General features: G+C 39.9%; 1 protein-coding gene across 1 annotated transcript; it reads left to right on the forward strand.

The window, feature by feature from the left end:
* The first annotated feature begins 243 nt into the window (after positions 1-243).
* cmn (calymmin) lies at positions 244-18,186 on the forward strand. Its single transcript, XM_019362225.2, has 44 exons — positions 244-424; positions 3,399-3,449; positions 3,550-3,603; positions 3,690-3,749; positions 3,987-4,034; positions 4,115-4,159; positions 4,242-4,292; positions 4,484-4,519; positions 5,248-5,289; positions 5,390-5,440; positions 5,533-5,592; positions 5,677-5,760; positions 5,835-5,915; positions 7,595-7,645; positions 7,728-7,775; positions 7,853-7,897; positions 8,395-8,436; positions 8,547-8,567; positions 8,908-8,955; positions 9,050-9,112; positions 9,226-9,276; positions 9,371-9,448; positions 9,580-9,636; positions 9,891-10,319; positions 11,733-11,780; positions 12,131-12,184; positions 12,418-12,462; positions 12,943-12,996; positions 13,101-13,157; positions 13,361-13,405; positions 13,495-13,533; positions 14,235-14,306; positions 14,392-14,448; positions 14,846-14,917; positions 15,032-15,094; positions 15,831-15,896; positions 15,986-16,057; positions 16,156-16,203; positions 16,299-16,361; positions 16,464-16,529; positions 16,610-16,648; positions 16,779-17,009; positions 17,734-17,790; positions 17,881-18,186. Exons 1-44 carry the CDS (start codon positions 358-360, stop codon positions 17,883-17,885), a joined length of 2,916 nt encoding a protein of 971 aa, XP_019217770.1. The 5' UTR covers positions 244-357; the 3' UTR covers positions 17,886-18,186.
* The last annotated feature ends 248 nt before the right edge of the window (positions 18,187-18,434 follow it).

The raw sequence follows: 18,434 nt of genomic DNA on the forward strand, positions 1-18,434 counted from the left end.
TTTTAAAACTATCAGAAATCATTCCAGAACAGCTGGCCCAGCCTGTATGTGTAATGCACGCTCCACAGGTCATCAGTCAATGTCCAATCTGGTAATCTCCCTCTCTTTGCTTCTCTCTGTTAAGTGTTAATGTACTTTAAGAGGCCAATTATTCAGTTAGTGTGTGCACACCTCGGGTGCATCTGCCAGTAAGTGGGGGAGGGTCCGGCACAAACAGAGCTGGTGAGAGGAGGGACGCCTCAGAGCTGAGTGTATATTAGGGCCTCATAATCAGGTTAGGTTCCCCACTTCGGAACATCTGCTTCACCGTCTTCATCCTCCCGCTGGGTCTCAAAAACACTGTCTTTTAGGTCCAGCATGGTCAGACAACTACTTCTTCACAGTGCAGTGATCCTTTGGCTGGTGCAGGCAGCACACACAGGGGGTGAGTGTGCTGAAGCGCAGATGTTTAACGCTTGATTTACATTTATTTGTGTGTGTCTGTTTTAACAATTCAAAATACAGTAACCAAATTGTTTTACAGGTAAACCATGTTAGGATAAATGTAAATGAATACAGGCTGCATGAAATAACCAGTTAGTAAGTGCAGTTACTGGAATATTTCCAGCGGTGTAGTTTAGTGTGTCAGGGTGCTGCAGAGAAGGAGGAAAACTGGGATTGAGTTATGAGCTGGTATATGGCCAAGGATGATGTAACTGGCAGAGAGGAGCCGATCTATGTGTCTGTACATCAGACATGTCTCAGTCTGTATTCCATCATTTCTTTTCCTGCACCCGACGTCCATATTTCCTGATATCAAAGAAGGAAATTTTGTTTGAAAGTAAAAACCAGACAATCAGAATATTTATTCCTAATTTTGCTTTAATTAAATGACTTCTTCCTAAATCTAGAATTTGGCTTTGCAGTCAATGCCATGACAGTAAAGCTTTAAAACAAGTCTCCTTTCACCAACAGGAAACTGCAGCACTCAGAACAATACTGGAAAATGCATTCGCTCTGTTGTTATAGCTGAACCGTACCTGTAACCATATCTGTTTCCTAACTGCCGTGTCTCTGCATGAGTAAAATAAATACTGCTCACAAAAAAAACCCCCTGAACACCTAAAAATGTTTCCTAAAAGAAACATTGGATCTTAATGAATGAAACATCCATGTTAAAAGTCTTTATTGACATACACGTTGTAATTTGTTTCCATGGTCAGTGGAAACCATATTCTTTGTACTTTGCAATTGCACCTATATGTAATTTTAACTTATATTATTGTGTTACCGGACTAATCTTCCAGATGATATTTGCGTGTCTGAATTTATTCAATCCTTTGAATTACGATTATTAACTTATTTATTTAACTTAGCATTGGCGATTAATTAGTGCTCTGTTTCATCTGGTGGTGTATTTTGCACTTTGCTATCGCATCCTTATGCAATTTTAATTTTATTTAATATTATTGTATTATTGAGAAGCACTTTGGTGTACCTCTGGTCTTTAAATGTAAATGGTAAATGGCCTGTATTTGTATAGCGCTTTACTAGTCCCTAAGGACCCCAAAGCGCTTTACACAACCAGTCATCCACCCATTCACGCACACATTCACACACTGGTGACGGCAAGCTACGTTGTAGCCACAGCCACCCTGGGGCGCACTGACAGAGGCGAGGCTGCCGGACACTGGTGCCACCGGGCCCTCTGACCACCACCAGTAGGCAACGGGTGAAGTGTCTTGCCCAAGGACACAACAACCAAGACTGTCCAAGCCGGGGCTCGAACCGGCAACCTTCCGATTACAAGGCAAATTCCCAACTCTTGAGCCAAATGTGCTATATAAATAAAGTTGTATTGTATTGTATTGTATAACTATCAACCCTTGGAGGGCTGGATTCAAAATGACAGTGAAAACATGCCATGTGTTTCAATTTAATGCAAAGTCAGTTAGAGAATTTAAGATTTCCTTTCACGATGTGAGAAGGAAATGCAGGAAAGACATTTTTTCAATTCTTTCAGAATAAATAAAAGTGTACATGTAGTTATGTATTCTGCAAGACTCCCAAAATATCCTGGCTGCACTCCCAAAAACCTCAGGAATCAAGTTATCCGGACTCCAAGGAGTCCTGAAATAACATAAAGTCGGTTATGTTAGTCGGGCTTGCCTGCCAAATTTCTAACAATCGTGTTAAACCGAAATCTGAGAAAGATGAGCCGTAAATCTCTTTCGTCTGGTCGACCCTCTACCAAGTATCCTTGTGATGATGCGAGGGAGCTGTGTATTTAGTTTTGTCTTCACTCGCAGCCTCGGTTTGTGAAATCAAAGCTGCTGTGGCAGCGGCGGTCTAAATTTAACATCCCTCTGTGAGAAAGTAAGAGAATAGTTTTACCTCCGACACAGTCGCTCCATTCTCCGTTCTTTTGGAGAGGGGGCTAAACTGCCAATCAAATAAAAGTGAACAAAGGAAGACATCTAAACATTTTTGTTGTTATTTTGGATCCTTATGTTCAAATTAAAGGAGGATGCTAATTTAATATGTGAACAAAAGCAACTAAAAGCACAAAAATACTTTTAACTAACAACATCTAAGTGGAATTACACATTTTTATCATAAACACTAAAACATCTAACGTAACTGAATAATGTGAGCTTTTCTGAAGCACACCCAAATGAAAAATGATCTGATTAAAAATTAAAATCTACAGCAAAGATTTCTGGCACAACTTCACCTACTTCCAAGGTGCATGGAGAGGATGAGAAACTTACAACGCAGGAACTCCAGCAACACTTAGCCGAAACGCGCTGGCCAGTTAATAAAGAGGAACAACTTTATTAACTGACCAACGCGTTTCGGCTTGTGGCCTTCATCAGGGTCATCAGGGTCATAAAAATTAAAATCTGTCATGCTGTGGAAAAACAACCCGCTCTTTAAAAACATGGAAAATACAAATTTCTTAATATTGCTTACATTACATAGACTCCAATATGATTTTACCGATCATATAACAGGGAAAAATGTATTGTCTGATTGCTTCACTTGTCAGAGTTATGTTTGTTTTATATAACACCATTGCCAGATATCTTCAGGGATGTTTTCTATTCCTTTCTTTAATTTATCATCAATGCGGTGACCACAGCAGTGATGCATTTCCTGTCTCCTGCATTTAACTTCCTGTCTGGTTAGAGGCTTTCTGAAAGTTGTAGATGGTTTCATTCGGAGTGTGCTTCATCTGAATTTGTAGTCTTAACTTAATCTGAAACACTTTAAGGATGTAAAATAAATGGCTGAGACCAATGCTTTATATCGTGGGTTGAAATTGGTGCATTCAGAGGATATTTTTGCTAATCCAAATGTTTTTCTTACTATTATTAATTTTAAACTGGTAGTCTTACACTCAGCATCTTGTGTTTAAGGTTACGGTGCTGCGGCTGGAGTACATAATGGACAACTTCCACAGCCTAATGGTGAGTCCATCACATCCTGTCCACTTTGTGTCACCTTTGTTGCATTATGTCCACATAAGTCACAAGCTTTTGTTCACAGTCTCACACTCTGTATTTCTAGGTAGGACACTGCAGAATGGTGGAGGTGTAGGAGCAATGCTGATGCCATCAAAAGGTAAATTAACTTCACAGCTTCAAAAACCATAAACTGAACCGTTTGCCTGATTTTGAGGTTTATGTCCTCTTTACTCTTTTTGTAAGGTGTGGGCCGGGCAATGGGGCCACAACCTGGATATGCTGGCTATCCTACAAAACGAGTCGGTCAGTGATAACACAGTTTCATTGCTGTTACTGAGGTCACAGATGCAAACAGTAAATGTGTGTCCATACCCCTACTGTGTACATTTACGAAATCTTTGCGCTGATGTTTACTCATATTCCTACACCAAATTTTTCTCTGATGCCGGTACTGAAGCACATTCAGTAGTTATGTTACATCTCAGAATCAGTGATTTGTTCTAACATTGGATCTCTGTTGGTACTGTGTTTCTAATTCAGGGGGATATCCTGCAGTTTTATCCCACCAAAATGGAGATAACTCCAATGGTAGACATTTCTCCACTTTTAAAATCCACTTAATGATCAATGGCATGATAAAAATTACTGTGTGAATTTTTTTGTTGCAGGATATCCTGTTAAAGCCAGTCCAACCAATGGACAACAAACTAAAGGTGCTACAACACATGTTTTATAACTAAGGCCTCACACATCTACACTAAATCATATTCGATTTTAACTTTGTTCTTTTTGCAGGCTATGGCGCTCAGGATGGCAGATATGGATGGCAAGGACCTAAAGGCAATGGTAACGAACATGTAAACCAATACAACAGCACTGCTCTACTTGAAAACTAGCATAGTTTCCATTTATGCTACTGTCTTGATTATTAAAGCCTTCTTGTGGTGGCTGTGTGGCGAAATAATGAGCAAGATGATGATACTGGGACTAAAAAGGTTTCTGATCATTAAAGAATCTGTTGTGTTGCTTATTTGTAGGTAATGCAGCTGCTGCACATGGAACAAAAGGCAATGGTAAGACAGTTAGATGAAAAAGGACTCTCACTTCACAGTCCTCAAAACTCAGAACACCCCATGATTCAGTAGTTTGTAGAACTGTCTCTAGCAGCTATAAACTCTATGAAGTCTCTCACATCTTTGTGGAGGAATTTTGGTCCACCCTATGTCGCTTTTGTTCATTGAGATTTTAGGGTATTTGTGTTTATTCAAAGCTCTCTTAAGATCTTATGAGAGCATTTCAATCGGGTTGGGGTATGGACCATGCTGTTGCAGATTGGTTGGTGTCCTGGGGATCAAAATCTAAATCATCATCATGTCATGAACTTCAAAATTGAACATGCTAACTGAGGGATGCAGAGTCTGAGAAGCAGCTCTTGGGTATTCTGCAGATTCTCTGAGCATTGCATGATCTCATCTTGGGGTGAATTTGGTGGAACAGGAAGATGTTGAGTTGTGTCTACACACACATGAATGCTCCAGAGCAACAAACTGTCAAAACTTTTTAGAGTGCTGCTCACATTTGCTGCAGAACCTGCAGAAAGAGTGTATTTAGTTTTTCAAAGGACTGCACACAATCATGTGACTTTTTCTTTTTTAACATAACTATATTTTCTTTATGTTTTTATCAATTTGGTGTTAGTGAAGAACCTGGTTGCGAATTATAAAAACATAACAATGTTTTAAAACTGGAAAGGGTCATGATTAAGGTGTTAATTAAATTAAGAACCTCACATCTGTTGCAGGTTATGGTGCTGGTTCTACTGGAAATGTGCCTAACAGCAAAGGTATTGTTTGCTAAACATGAAGTTCAATACATGAAGATTAAAAAAAGGAAATTAAATAGTTTTACAATTTTGTATATTATCATCACTCATCACTCTTTAGGTCAAGGAGCTGTAGCTGGTCCATCGACTGGCTATGGGACACAACCAAATGGTAAGAAAGTAAATGGGTCATTTGGGAGCAGGCAGCTGGACTCTTTGTCTTTTAAAAGCACACATATGTTAATTACTCAAAATATTTAACAGGCCAAGGAGGAGCTGGAAGTAAACCTATGAAAGGATATGGCCGACCACCTTATGGGGCAGGTAATGCAACTTCAGTTGCTTTGTTGTCCACAAAGGTGAAAACTGTGATGTAACATTGGTACATCTATATATCCATGAATAAAGGACCGGGTAAGGGAGCCTTCAGAGGTCTGGGAATGCCTTGGTTTGCTGGAAGTTATAAAGGTTATGGAGCTCAGCCCATGGCAGGTGAGTCATACAGATGTCACACGCTCAGTCCCACAGGTGTGTTTGGCTAATGTACTGGTTATCTGTGTTTTTAGGTTACAATGGTGGTTATGGCAGTGCTGGTTTGGGTCTGGGGCATCGGTATGGAAATGGGTGGATGAAGGGACCGAAGCCAGGTAGGACAATGATTACTGCCAAGCGATAACAACATGCTTCTCTGCTTTTCAACTTTATGTCTTCATCTACAGGGAGTGCAGAATTATTAGGCAAGTTGTATTTTTGAGGAATAATTTTATTATTGAACAACAACCATGTTCTCAATGAACCCAAAAAACTCATTAATATCAAAGCTGAATGTTTGTGGAAGTAGTTTTTAGTTTGTTTTTAGTTTTAGCTATTTTAGGGGGATATCTGTGTGTGCAGGTGACTATTACTGTGCATAATTATTAGGCAACTTAACAAAAAACAAATATATACCCATTTCAATTATTTATTTTTACCAGTGAAACCAATATAACATCTCCACATTCACAAATATACATTTCTGACATTCAAAAACAAAACAAAAACAAATCAGCGACCAATATAGCCACCTTTCTTTGCAAGGACACTCAAAAGCCTGCCATCCATGGATTCTGTCAGTGTTTTGATCTGTTCACCATCAACATTGCGTGCAGCAGCAACCACAGCCTCCCAGACACTGTTCAGAGAGGTGTACTGTTTTCCCTCCTTGTAAATCTCACATTTGATGATGGACCACAGGTTCTCAATGGGGTTCAGATCAGGTGAACAAGGAGGCCATGTCATTAGTTTTTCTTCTTTTATACCCTTTCTTGCCAGCCACGCTGTGGAGTACTTGGACGCGTGTGATGGAGCATTGTCCTGCATGAAAATCATGTTTTTCTTGAAGGATGCAGACTTCTTCCTGTACCACTGCTTGAAGAAGGTGTCTTCCAGAAACTGGCAGTAGGACTGGGAGTTGAGCTTGACTCCATCCTCAACCCAAAAAGGCCCCACAAGCTCATCTTTGATGATACCAGCCCAAACCAGTACTCCACCTCCACCTTGCTGGCGTCTGAGTCGGACTGGAGCTCTCTGCCCTTTACCAATCCAGCCACGGGCCCATCCATCTGGCCCATCAAGACTCACTCTCATTTCATCAGTCCATAAAACCTTAGAAAAATCAGTCTTGAGATATTTCTTGGCCCAGTCTTGACGTTTCAGCTTGTGTGTCTTGTTCAGTGGTGGTCGTCTTTCAGCCTTTCTTACCTTGGCCATGTCTCTGAGTATTGCACACCTTGTGCTTTTGGGCCCTCCAGTGATGTTGCAGCTCTGAAATATGGCCAAACTGGTGGCAAGTGGCATCTTGGCAGCTGCACGCTTGACTTTTCTCAGTTCATGGGCAGTTATTTTGCGCCTTGGTTTTTCCACACGCTTCTTGCGACCCTGTTGACTATTTTGAATGAAATGCTTGATTGTTCGATGATCACGCTTCAGAAGCTTTGCAATTTTAAGACTGCTGCATCCCTCTGCAAGATATCTCACTATTTTTGACTTTTCTGAGCCTGTCAAGTCCTTCTTTTGACCCATTTTCCCAAAGGAAAGGAAGTTGCCTAATAATTATGCACACCTGATATAGGGTGTTGATGTCATTAGACCACACCCCTTCTCATTACAGAGATGCACATCACCTAATATGCTTAATTGGTAGTAGGCTTTCGAGCCTATACAGCTTGGAGTAAGACAACATGTATGAAGAGGATGATGTGGACAAAATACTCATTTGCCTAATAATTCTGCACTCCCTGTATACACTCAACATAAATGAACTCATGCTGCAATGTTGCAACTGTAGGCTATGGTGCAGCAGCTGGTGCTTCCAATGGACAAGGAGCAAAACCCAACGGTAAAGATCACAGAGTGAATATTGGTGTATAAATCAAATGCTATAAAATAAAATTTATTATTCATTATTCATCATTGTAAAGGTTATGCTGGGGCCAGAGCACCTTTCAGGAATGGAGCTATGTCAAATGGTAGGTTAACATGCACAAATAAATATTATTGCTACATGGAAGTTAAGTATTAAATTTCTGCTTGTGAAACTATTAAGGTTATGGATCCCAGAATGGTGGAGCTCCCAAGTCTGCAAAGCCAGGTAACAGTGCATCCACAATAAAATGTTATATTTGAACCTAAGTCAGTGTGAATATAAGTATTTAGCTTTATTCTTAAAGGTGACTTATGCTAAACAACAACAGGATTTTCAAACAGGGTAGAAAACTTTTCCATGCCGTTAGCATCAAGCTATCAATTGCCAACGATGCTATTCTCCCTCAAATATTATGTTTTTTTTACAGTCATGTGTGCACAGGCTGGCACTGTGTAATGGTTTACACGTTCGTCTAACAAAAAGAAGGCCCCTGGTTTGGCAGAGAGTACAAATCTCTTTTTCTGCCAAATCAAAAATGTGAAATTACCCCTACCACACCCCATATTTCCCAACTTCTTCATAGAGAGGGGGATTGGTTTCTGACTATTTTGATCCAGGTGCAAAAAAAAATCTTTAGCTTTAACTTGAATGAAAGGATCTATGAGTGAATCATGGATAGCGTTTCAGAACAACTGTCATTTTTCTCCTGTGTATTTCTTTAGGCTTCGGAAATGTTCCAAACGGGTATGGTGCCAAACCCAACGGTGAGACCATTCCTTCTTTTTCAGATTTCAGTTTACGATTCAAAACATTGATGCACATCTTAAATCTCTATTTGAATAATACTAATACTCCTTTTATGAACATTTGACAGGATATGGAAGCTACAGAGGAGGTGCAGTAAGACCACAACCAAGTAATACTCGTGTTGTAAGCACATCACAAAATAAATGTGGTTAACTCTGTAAGGCTAAGTATATCATACCTTATGCATGAGTTTTTGTTGCTTCTAAAAAATCAGTGTGATAATTTCCCCATGAAAAACCAGAATAAATTACACAAAAATGTCAAATGTACCCAAAATCATAAAGATTAAAACTCATACAGTTTCTTTTCTGTTCAATAAACATCCAAGTTTCAAAAACATTTAATTGCCTGGCAGTCATTTCATGTTTCAGGCTTTACAAGGTTAAATTAAGTTTGGAAGTTTCTTTAATGATTTATTTGATCTCAAGGTTATGGGAAAGGACCTGCTGCCAATGGATATGGGCCCAAACCCAGTGGTAACCGATTACTATTTTCTGTTCTGGTGGTCTATCGTAAATGTTTCTGGTTTATTGCCATTGGTGTATTTATATAACCTCATGTTTGACTAAGGTTATGGAGCTGCGGCAGGGCCTGGAGCTAATGCACTCAAAGGATACACAGCCAAACCCAATGGTGACAATCCACTCTTTATTGTTTATCATTTGCTAATTTTTATTCACATCAAAATTGTCATTTTTAAACATAAAAATCAGCCTCGAGAAATTCTTATTAAATTCTCTCACTAGGTCACAGAGTGAGAAATGGTGCACTGGGTGGATACGGAGGGAAACCTTACGGTAAGTTTGAGTTATGAGATGGCAAATTCATACTTGAAACTCCAGCAGCTAGGCCCAAGCTTCAATGCTGTTCTGATTCTGATGCTGTCTGCAGGGTACGGAGGGTCAAAACCTCAGACAAATACTAAAGGACTTGGAGCACCAAGTGAAGGCGTAAAAACACTCGACAGCGGTACGAATTCTGCAGAACACATACAGCGTTTGAGAACCAAACAACTTAGTCGTGGTCAATCAATCGTTTTTTTCTTTTTGCATCTGTTGATGGCCCCTCATGTGTTTCTAATGTCTGCACTGTTTAAACAGGGTATGGTGGCCCTGCTGGTGTAACTAAAGGGCAGTTCCCTAAAGCAGCCAATGCAGGTAAATGCTCCTGTGCATGTGTTTGGTGCAACGTTAAGATCCCATATCATTAGATAGCACTACAAAAATGCTTCTGTAAACTTAAGCAGACAAATGCCGGGTGTGTACATTTGAACATTTGTACATTCTTTTTTTATGGTGTTGGAGGTTTATTCCTGTTAAAAGGGAGTTTTTCCTTCCCACTGTCGCTAAGTGCTTGATCACTGGGGCTCATCTGATTGTTAGGGTTTTAGATTTGTTTGGTTTTTTTGCAGGTTACAACATGCTGCCGAATACAAAAGGTCAAGATGGAAAGGGTGCAGGTGAATTCAGTGGAAAGAGCTTCAAAGGTGGAGTTCTTTCTCCTGAGCAGCCAAGTGTAGCACCGCTGGAGGGCCTTTCCCTCCGACAAGCAATAACTCGTGGCGCAGTGCCTTTTCCCCTGACAGGTGGTGTCCATGCTGAGGTGTCAAAAGAGAAATACCAAAAGCTTGTTTCCCCTTTGCCACAAGAAAAAAGCTACAAGCAGACACCGCTGATCCTTCAGGTTACACCAGAACCAGCCCCAGCACTTCCTGCCAAACACCCAAAGTCTTCAACCACAGGTCCACAGATCAAGGGAGAGAAGCTCCCCATAGCCAGACCTGCACAGAGGGTTTCCCAGAGTAAACCAGCACCAGGCCCAGCAGCTGTCTATCCAGAAGGCAAGTACCATTACCAGGGTTACTAGCACCAATATGTAATATTACATATTGCTGTGGTGACCCTAATGAGAGGGAGAAAAGAAGATGTATAAATGTAGTACTTTAACTTCAGGGGAAATCTTATCAAAGTTATCGCTGTTATTACTGGAACTGCAAGTAACCTTTTTCATGGAACTGGAAGTTTCATTCTGGTTAACAAAACTGGGTAACAAAAAGTTGTCATAATTTAGTTTAGTTTGCATTAGTTTACACACACTGTGGATGCACCAAAACATAGATTTTCTACATGGTTACACTTTTTCTACAAATGATAAGCTCATTGTCGCAGGTTTAGTCAAATAATCTACATAAATGCTGATGACATTTATGACCTCTAGGTTATATGACTGGGAGTGCTGTGCCTGAGCAAAAAGCTGCAGAGGCAGAGGTTATTTTTGGGGTAGACAGCACCGGTGAGGGGAACGCTGCCCCTGAAAGCTCCAAAGCTGTTCCCAAAACAGAGGCAGCTCAAATTACAGAAACCACCGCCGCCCCTCAGGAAACAACGACTGTTGTTGTGCCTGAAGTCGCACCAGAAGAAGCCAACATCAAACATGAGGCCGAGGCAGAGATTGACAACCCCGGGGTCAAAGATCACCCTGCAGGGGAAACTGGGGCAACGGGTAAACTAAGTCTCAAACTAAGTGGGTGTGATTACTAGACGTGGACTGCATGCATGGATGTTTAATGAATGCTGTGTTTTTGTCCTAACTCTCGGTATTCTGATGATATCATAGCTGTTATGATCTCACAGGGTTGATCGCACTGTTCACTCTGTACCATGGTAGTAGTTGAGTTCAAACTAGGCTCAATGAACATTTACAGACCATCAAGGTGACAAACACACAAATGCCAGGAGTTTGTTTATGAGTGAATCGTTGCTGCTGGTCCTGGTTCTGTTTCAAAAATGATTGTTGTTGTGTTGCATGGTTTCTTCAGTGCTGACTTCAAAAAATTACCAACCTTTGTGTTTGGACTTTTTCTCTTTTTAATGCCAAACCCCACACCTAAAAATTAATATATAATAATGGTTTTAAAGTAATGTTTTGGGAAATTGGTTTATTTGCTTTATTGATGTTATCACTGCTCCCAAAGGTGAATTGAAAGACAGGCGGTGCGCCTAACTCAACTTTTTTTAAAAACTGTTTTGCTACAACTGGAAGCTTTCTGCATAGGTGTGACGTGCTGGTGAGGATTGGTGGGTTTTAGTTCCTTTGATGAATTTAATTACAGTGTATTCAGTGCATGAGTTGAATTGCAAGTTTAACCCACTAATCGGATTTTTTTTCACTGCTAACTGTTGATGCCGCAACACCTAAAGGAGCGACTGTAGACTACTAATCGCACCCTGACCTTTCAGTTTCTGTCTTTCAGGAAGAGCTTCAGTCTCCAAGGGTCAAGGAGCTAAACCAACCAAACATGGTAAACATTTCTCTCTTTTTGAGTAACATAAAGAAAGCTTCCAACTCCAACTTCTGACAGTACAAACTTGAGCTTAATCAATGCAAAATCTTTCATTAGAGTTTGCATTTATTAGGTACACCTTTCTAGTATTAGGTTGGTCCCCCTTTTGTTGTCAGAACTGCCTTAATTCCTCATGTCAGAGGTTCAACGAGGCACTGAAACACATCAGTGCTATTTAAGCTGCTGGTGTTACTACTGATCCTCTTATACGAACACAAAGTCTGCTTGTTTGGTAGATTCCTCAAGTCTAAAGTTCATATATGTGTGGTGGTTTTTGTGCTTATGATACTACATGCTGTCTGTTACAGACTGTGGACCATCAGGAGTACCAAATGGACAATGGATGAAAATCCCTAGACCTGGTAAGCTGAGAGTCTCTTACTGTAGTACCAGTGTGTCTTAATATGATTATCATGCACTATATTTAAAGGTCTAAAGCTCTCTGTTTGCTAAAATTTCCACTGTTTCTCCATGTGAAACATATGGCAAAAGGAAATTAAATTGCTATAGCAACCTCTTCACTCACAAATAAAAAAGTCAAAATATTAAAGGGAGTGAAAACAAGTCTTAGGTTTGGTTTCTGATGTCATTTCAGATTATATCGCAGGTGCTGGAGCATCTATGGGCACAAACACCAAAGGTATGTCCAATAATATCTAATAATAAGACCATTTTGCACAGGTACAGCAATATTTTTGCTTGTTGTTCATATTGTTTGTTAGTGATTCTTGAAGTTGCTTTGAGGTTATGAAGCAGGAGCAGATGCTCAAAAAGAAAATGGTGCTAAACGCAGGGAGAAACACACTGTCCTCGTGTTTAAATGTCTGTGTAATACTTACAAAGGAGCTGTGTGCTTATTGCTGATTTAATGGTTTAAAACATAACATTAGATCAGCCAGGCCACAAAGTCAAGGTGAGTCCCAGGTATGAGATGATGGTTGGTCTCGTACATTACACTATTAAATGAGCTTTTGCCAGCTGACGGTTGTCACAAAATAACGTTGGGAATCGTAGCTTTATTTCCAAGGCCTTTATTTTGTAATTCCTCATTTACATGAATGTGTTTTCATCCTTGGTGTACACACATACACAAAATTTGAAATAATTTTGTTTCCAAAAGGTTTTAGCACAGGAAGCCAAATGTTCCCTGGACTCGGCAATGGATACGGAGCAGGTAATATTTGCTGGCAGTAAATGTCTTGATCACAAGACATTTTTTTTTGTTTGTTCTCAGCTAAAGTGAGGATACACTTTGATATTTTTCCTGTGTTCACTCAGGTTACGGACAAGGAGGCTACCTTGGAGCTGGATATGGGAATGGACATCCATTTGGAGGTGAAATTTTAAATGGAAACGCTTTAAATTAAGCACATTGTATTAGTGTGTAAGATAATGAATAGTTAGGAAAGTTTACATCTTTAAAAATCTGCCATTGTAATTTTACTGAAATATTGTTGTTTCTCTCTGGAAATGTTGGGCCATATTTTGACTGCCATTGTTGGATATTAACATCTAACATAGTTTATGTTTTGCTGCAGGTTATGCAAATGGCTACGGTGCAGGTGTACAGCCTGACTATGCAAGTAAGAGCATTTTATGACATTTAGTTGAGAAATTTTGTTTTGCAGCAGTTAATTTTTGTGTAAACTGCAACATTTCTCTGTGTTTCCAGGCCTTGGACAAGGTGTGCCTGTTCCTGATGGCAAATCAGGTATGGTAATGAGTAATAGATGAGGGTGGGTAGTTAGTTATAGCTAAATATAAGATAAGGGTGAAGTATATTAGGTAAATATGACACAAAAGGTAAAAATATTCCACTGATGCTGATTGAACAGGTGGCACCAGACAAATTCCATACAATGGAGCTCCAGTGGTTGCTGCTGGAGTAGATGGTAAGACCATGTCACCATGGGAAAAACTGATCTAAGCACGAGTGAGCAGAATATCAGACAGAGAAGAAATCTCCTTTCTCCCATGGAGTAAAACTTTGATTGAAATTGAAATATTTTTCATGCATTTGTGCAGGAATGAGTCAGTTTGAGCCTCAGTCAGCAGGTCTTGGTCCGAATGGAAAATTAGGCAATACATATGGTGCCTAATAAAACTTAACATGTTCACATGTATTTTATTTTAACAAAATACAACTAACCTTTGTTTAAAATCCACAAAAAAATTAATTTTAGAGACCTATAAACACCAAAGTTTTTCCCATTGTTATAGGAATGAGTGAATTTGCCTTCGGTGGACAGAAACTGGGTGCTGGGAAAGGGGAAAAAAAGAAAGCACACATCTTTGAGTTTATATCTAATAACACTGTGCCTCTCTGCAATGCACAACCCTCAACCTTCAACAGTATTTGTCTCTCATTATTTATGTCCCATCTGATCACATGTTCTGCTCGCTCTGATTCAGGTATTGGCATCGGTGGGCTGCAGTTTTCTGGGCAGCCTGTCGGTACGGGAATTAATCGTGCAGGAAAGTATGGTACGTCTGTCACCGTGGTGTGGCTTGGCTGAAATTGTGCTCAACAAAGAGGAAGTATAACCACATTTGTCCCATTTTTTTCCAGGTTATGGATTTAGCCCCTATGGTGCTGCAGGTGACGGAAAGCCGTTTGGAAAATATGGTAAGAACATATTTGTTTTAAGCAGTCTTTAAAACACAGGTCACCAGATTTTAGGATTTGATTTACATAAGTATTCAGACCTTCTGCAAAAACACTTGAAATTAAGCTCAGGCTCCAGTTTCTCTTCATCATTCCTGCGATTCAGAACATCCTTTGAATTATATAAATTCAACACACTTACAGGTACTGTTAGTGCCAACTTAGATATGGATCCTATACCTGGAAACTGGCTAAAGATTCTTCTAATCCAACAGGAAACACTCACTAGTCTATCCAGAAATGAACCAGAAACCCAAGGGGAGAGGAAAATAAATTCAAAACTTACACTTAGCTGTGAAAAGGCTTCCCGTAAAAAGGTTGTGGTCGTTTTAAACAGTTTTCTCTCCATCTATGACAGGATATGGAGGGTTCCCCAATGGTGGACAACTACTTGGCCTTGGCAATGCTGGAAATACAGCTGGTAAATATGGTGAGTAATGACAGTCACCACGTTCTTTCAGTTTGAATTACCTGGTAAACATCTAAACCTCAGTCACGATCCTCTAACCATTTTTGTTTGTCTGTTTCTTGTGTTCCTCTGAAGGTTATGGAAGGCTGCCTTATGAAGCTCAACCAGCTGGACTGGGCCCTGAAACAAAATCTACTGGTAAATATGATTAAAATAAATAAAATTAATTTTAAAAAGCCTTTTAAAAATGCTGATTGGCTTGTCGTTAAGGTGAATTTAGCTGCCACAAACAGATGGCTAACTAAAAGCTAACTAAACGGCATAATGTGTTCATTTGCATATGATACTGCTCTCAATTCATTTTCCTCTACTTTTGAAATGACCTCATATCACCTCATCGCTTTTCTTACCGCAGTCATCTCCTATACCTGCGGCATGCCATCATAGAGCTAGTGCAGCTTACAAACACTGGGTGGTGCCCCTCAGCAACCTTGCAGAAGTCAGCGAATCAGAAGAAAGTTTTTGTTGTTTTAGGGAAGGGGGTCTTAAAGAGAGAGGAGGTAAATGGCTTCTCTCAAACACAAGTGCAAACTTATGAAAATTTACTGTAAAACACATCCAGAAAAAAACAGGAATGAAAAGGATTATAATATTTAATACAGCATTTTTAACGTAGGTGTTGCCCCTGTTTGAAATCTTTATGCTAAGCTGGGCTGAAGTTTGACTGTAGCTTAGACATGAAAGCAGCAGTGGTCTTCTAAATGTAGCTCTCAATGATGAGTCCACAAAAATGCAGACTACAATAAAGAATAAATAACCCAGAGCTGTGAAAACCACAGGGTGACAGGCTGTGCACAGAGAGAGAAACCGCTGTACACAGCATCCATGCAGTTGTTCTTTTATTGTATTTCACTTATTTATTGTTTCCTTTTAGGTCTGGCTGTGTCACAATATCAACCTGACACACTCGGGCTTGGACATAATGTGAAAGGAAAATATGGTGAGACTGAGCAAAGATGGTGCCACCTTGTACCTGTCAGCTTTTATCTGGTTTAATCGTCACCTTCATGTTTTCATCCTTTGTTTAAGGTGGCGCTGAGGTTCCCTATGCACCACAGGCTGTTGGTTTTGGTGGTGAAGCTAAATCTTCTGGGAAATATGGTACATAATATATGTTTTATATGTTTTTTTCTTTTTCTTTCTGTTTTAACTGTTTAAAGTAAGATCAACTTGATGATTTGGTGATAATTTCTTAACAGATAATCAGGGAGCTTACCAGTCACAGCCTCTTGAAACTGCAGCTGAAGGTAAAACTGGTCATAACTTGTCATTAATTACCCAACCAGTCGGGCTTGAAGTGTACAAATAATTTGCATATTTATCTTCATTTTGGCTTAAACAGGTGCAGCAGGTTTAACTTATGAGCCCCAGCCCCTTGAGTCCTATTCAGCTAGAAAATCCTACGGTGCGTCAGAAAAAGAATTTGCTGTCTGAGATTCACAGAACATATGAACCCCAACATCACCTGCTTCATTCATCTACTCTTCGTTTTCTTTTTTATTCACAGTGAAAGGAGAGGTGCCCACTCCGGGGCCTGCAGCTGAAGGCGTGGGGAGGTTCATTGGTGGATATGGTGGGTATAAAAGCGCATTCTGCATGGGTATTTGTTGTGGCTCCATTGTGCTCACGTCACTGTTCATATGACAATTTCAGAAAACCTGGGCTACATAAATGGCCGAGTGCAACCACAAGGTAATAAAAATAAATAAATAAATAATAATACTGATATCTAGGTTTACATTTTTATATATTTTTTTCATGCATCTTTTCTGCCCTTCCCCCCTTTTATGGCACTGTCTCACAGTTCCTGTGTTTCCTGCAGCCCCCACCCCCAGCCCCAACCTGGCCTATCCGTCTGTCCCCTCCCGTCTCCCTGCAGAGTCCTCATTCACAGCTGACGCGATGCCCGGTGATGTTCGGCACTTCCCCGATCTAGAAGGGACAGCCGGCCTCACCCTCGACTCGCCTCCTGCTCAGGTGTCCGAGCAACCCGACGACCTGCCGCGTCAGATACACATCCAGCAGCATCTCAAACTGCATTTTCAGCCACAAGGTAAGGCCTGAAGGCTTTAAACACTTCTGCACAGACCATCCAGACCAGGAGGGGGCAGTTAATTTCCCAAGGGGGTCACATGAGAAACTGGGACTGTTATGGAGGGCTGCAATAATAAACTTAAAAACTGAGTTCAGCTTACTGGGAAAATTAATTGCCCATCCCTGATTCAGACCACCAAAATAGAAATGGACCAGGAAGCAGAAGAAGACCAGAGAGACGCTTGATGGACTATTGAGTAATGGTTGCAATCCAGCGACAGACTTGCTTTCTGTAGAGTGGAGGGTGTCTTTTTTATTTTTAATCAGTGTTAATTTTGACAGCAAGTTTTGATTTAGATTTAGTCATGTTTTTTCACTAAAACTTTATTTAGTTTTCGTAATTATTTAGGCATCTAAATATTATATATGTTACAGTAGATGAAATCTAAAGCCGATTCAGTCGACTGAACTATACAAGTATAAAGATTTACACAGTTTACAAAGTATCTTATTTTCCTTGACATCAAATGAAATGTGTCTATATTTCTGCTCTTGTATTCCTCCCAAGTGTTGGCATTTTGTCACATTGTGATCTTAAACAGGGAGTGTGGAAGCTAATTGTAAAAGTACATTTCGTCATAGTTTTCTGCATTAGATTTATTGAGTTCAGTCTGTGTACCAGCTGCATGGCTGTTGAATTACTACATGTTAAATAATAAATTTGAATATTTCTGTCTGTTTAGGAGCAAAGGACAGCAAATATGATCTGAATGGCTTCTTTGGGGATAGTGGGCATCAAGGTGAGAACAGACTTGACTGTTTTCCTATGTGTTGTATTTATCTTAACCAGCCTGCTCACCTTTCTCCTGTATTCTTGCCCCCTCCCACAGGTTAACTCTACTGAGAACAACAAATTGAATCTCTCTTAATTGTTGTTGTTGTATGTGATATAATATGATAGTGATAATTTGGTGTCTTGTTTAGTTTTGTCCTTCACATTTTTGTCCCCTGTTTCCTGTTATCCTTACAACCAAAATGTAATTTTGTTTAGCATTTTTAATAACCCCTCTCAGATTAGTTGAAATATTTCTAAAAACAATAACTCCATCTAATTTATTTTATATGAGAAATTCTTTTTTACTACTTGTGGCAATCATGTGTTTGTTATTGTACAGTATTTGAGTAATTAAAACTACCAAAAGAACCTCAAAGTGGAAGTTGTTTCTTTACTGACCTGTGCATGTTTTACACACATTGCTGGTTCTGTAATTTGCAAACCTGTTTTCAAATAATAAGTGGACACAGTAAGGAATCGTCAGTGCCGGTTAAGTAAGAGTCACCAAGAAAACAACCGCCCAGTAAGGATTTGTAATCCTTGAGCCTGGTGCGGTTGTAGGCAGACGTGAGTGACAGAAGCACACATGCATTACTGTACATAAGGGAA

This window comes from Oreochromis niloticus, linkage group LG8 (assembly GCF_001858045.2).
Source record: "Oreochromis niloticus isolate F11D_XX linkage group LG8, O_niloticus_UMD_NMBU, whole genome shotgun sequence".
Taxonomy (NCBI): Eukaryota; Metazoa; Chordata; class Actinopteri; order Cichliformes; family Cichlidae; genus Oreochromis; species Oreochromis niloticus.

What these genes read in the sequence shown, in the direction of transcription:
- cmn (XM_019362225.2), top strand. Translation starts at nt 358, where the DNA reads ATGGTCAGACAACTACTTCTTCACAGTGCAGTGATCCTTTGGCTGGTG. An exon ending in CTATCCTACAAAACGAGTCG is followed by an intron (nt 3,750 to 3,986) that starts GTCAGTGATAAC and finishes TTTCTAATTCAG; the next exon opens with GGGGATATCCTGCAGTTTTA. An exon ending in ACTGCATTTTCAGCCACAAG is followed by an intron (nt 17,010 to 17,733) that starts GTAAGGCCTGAA and finishes CTGTCTGTTTAG; the next exon opens with GAGCAAAGGACAGCAAATAT.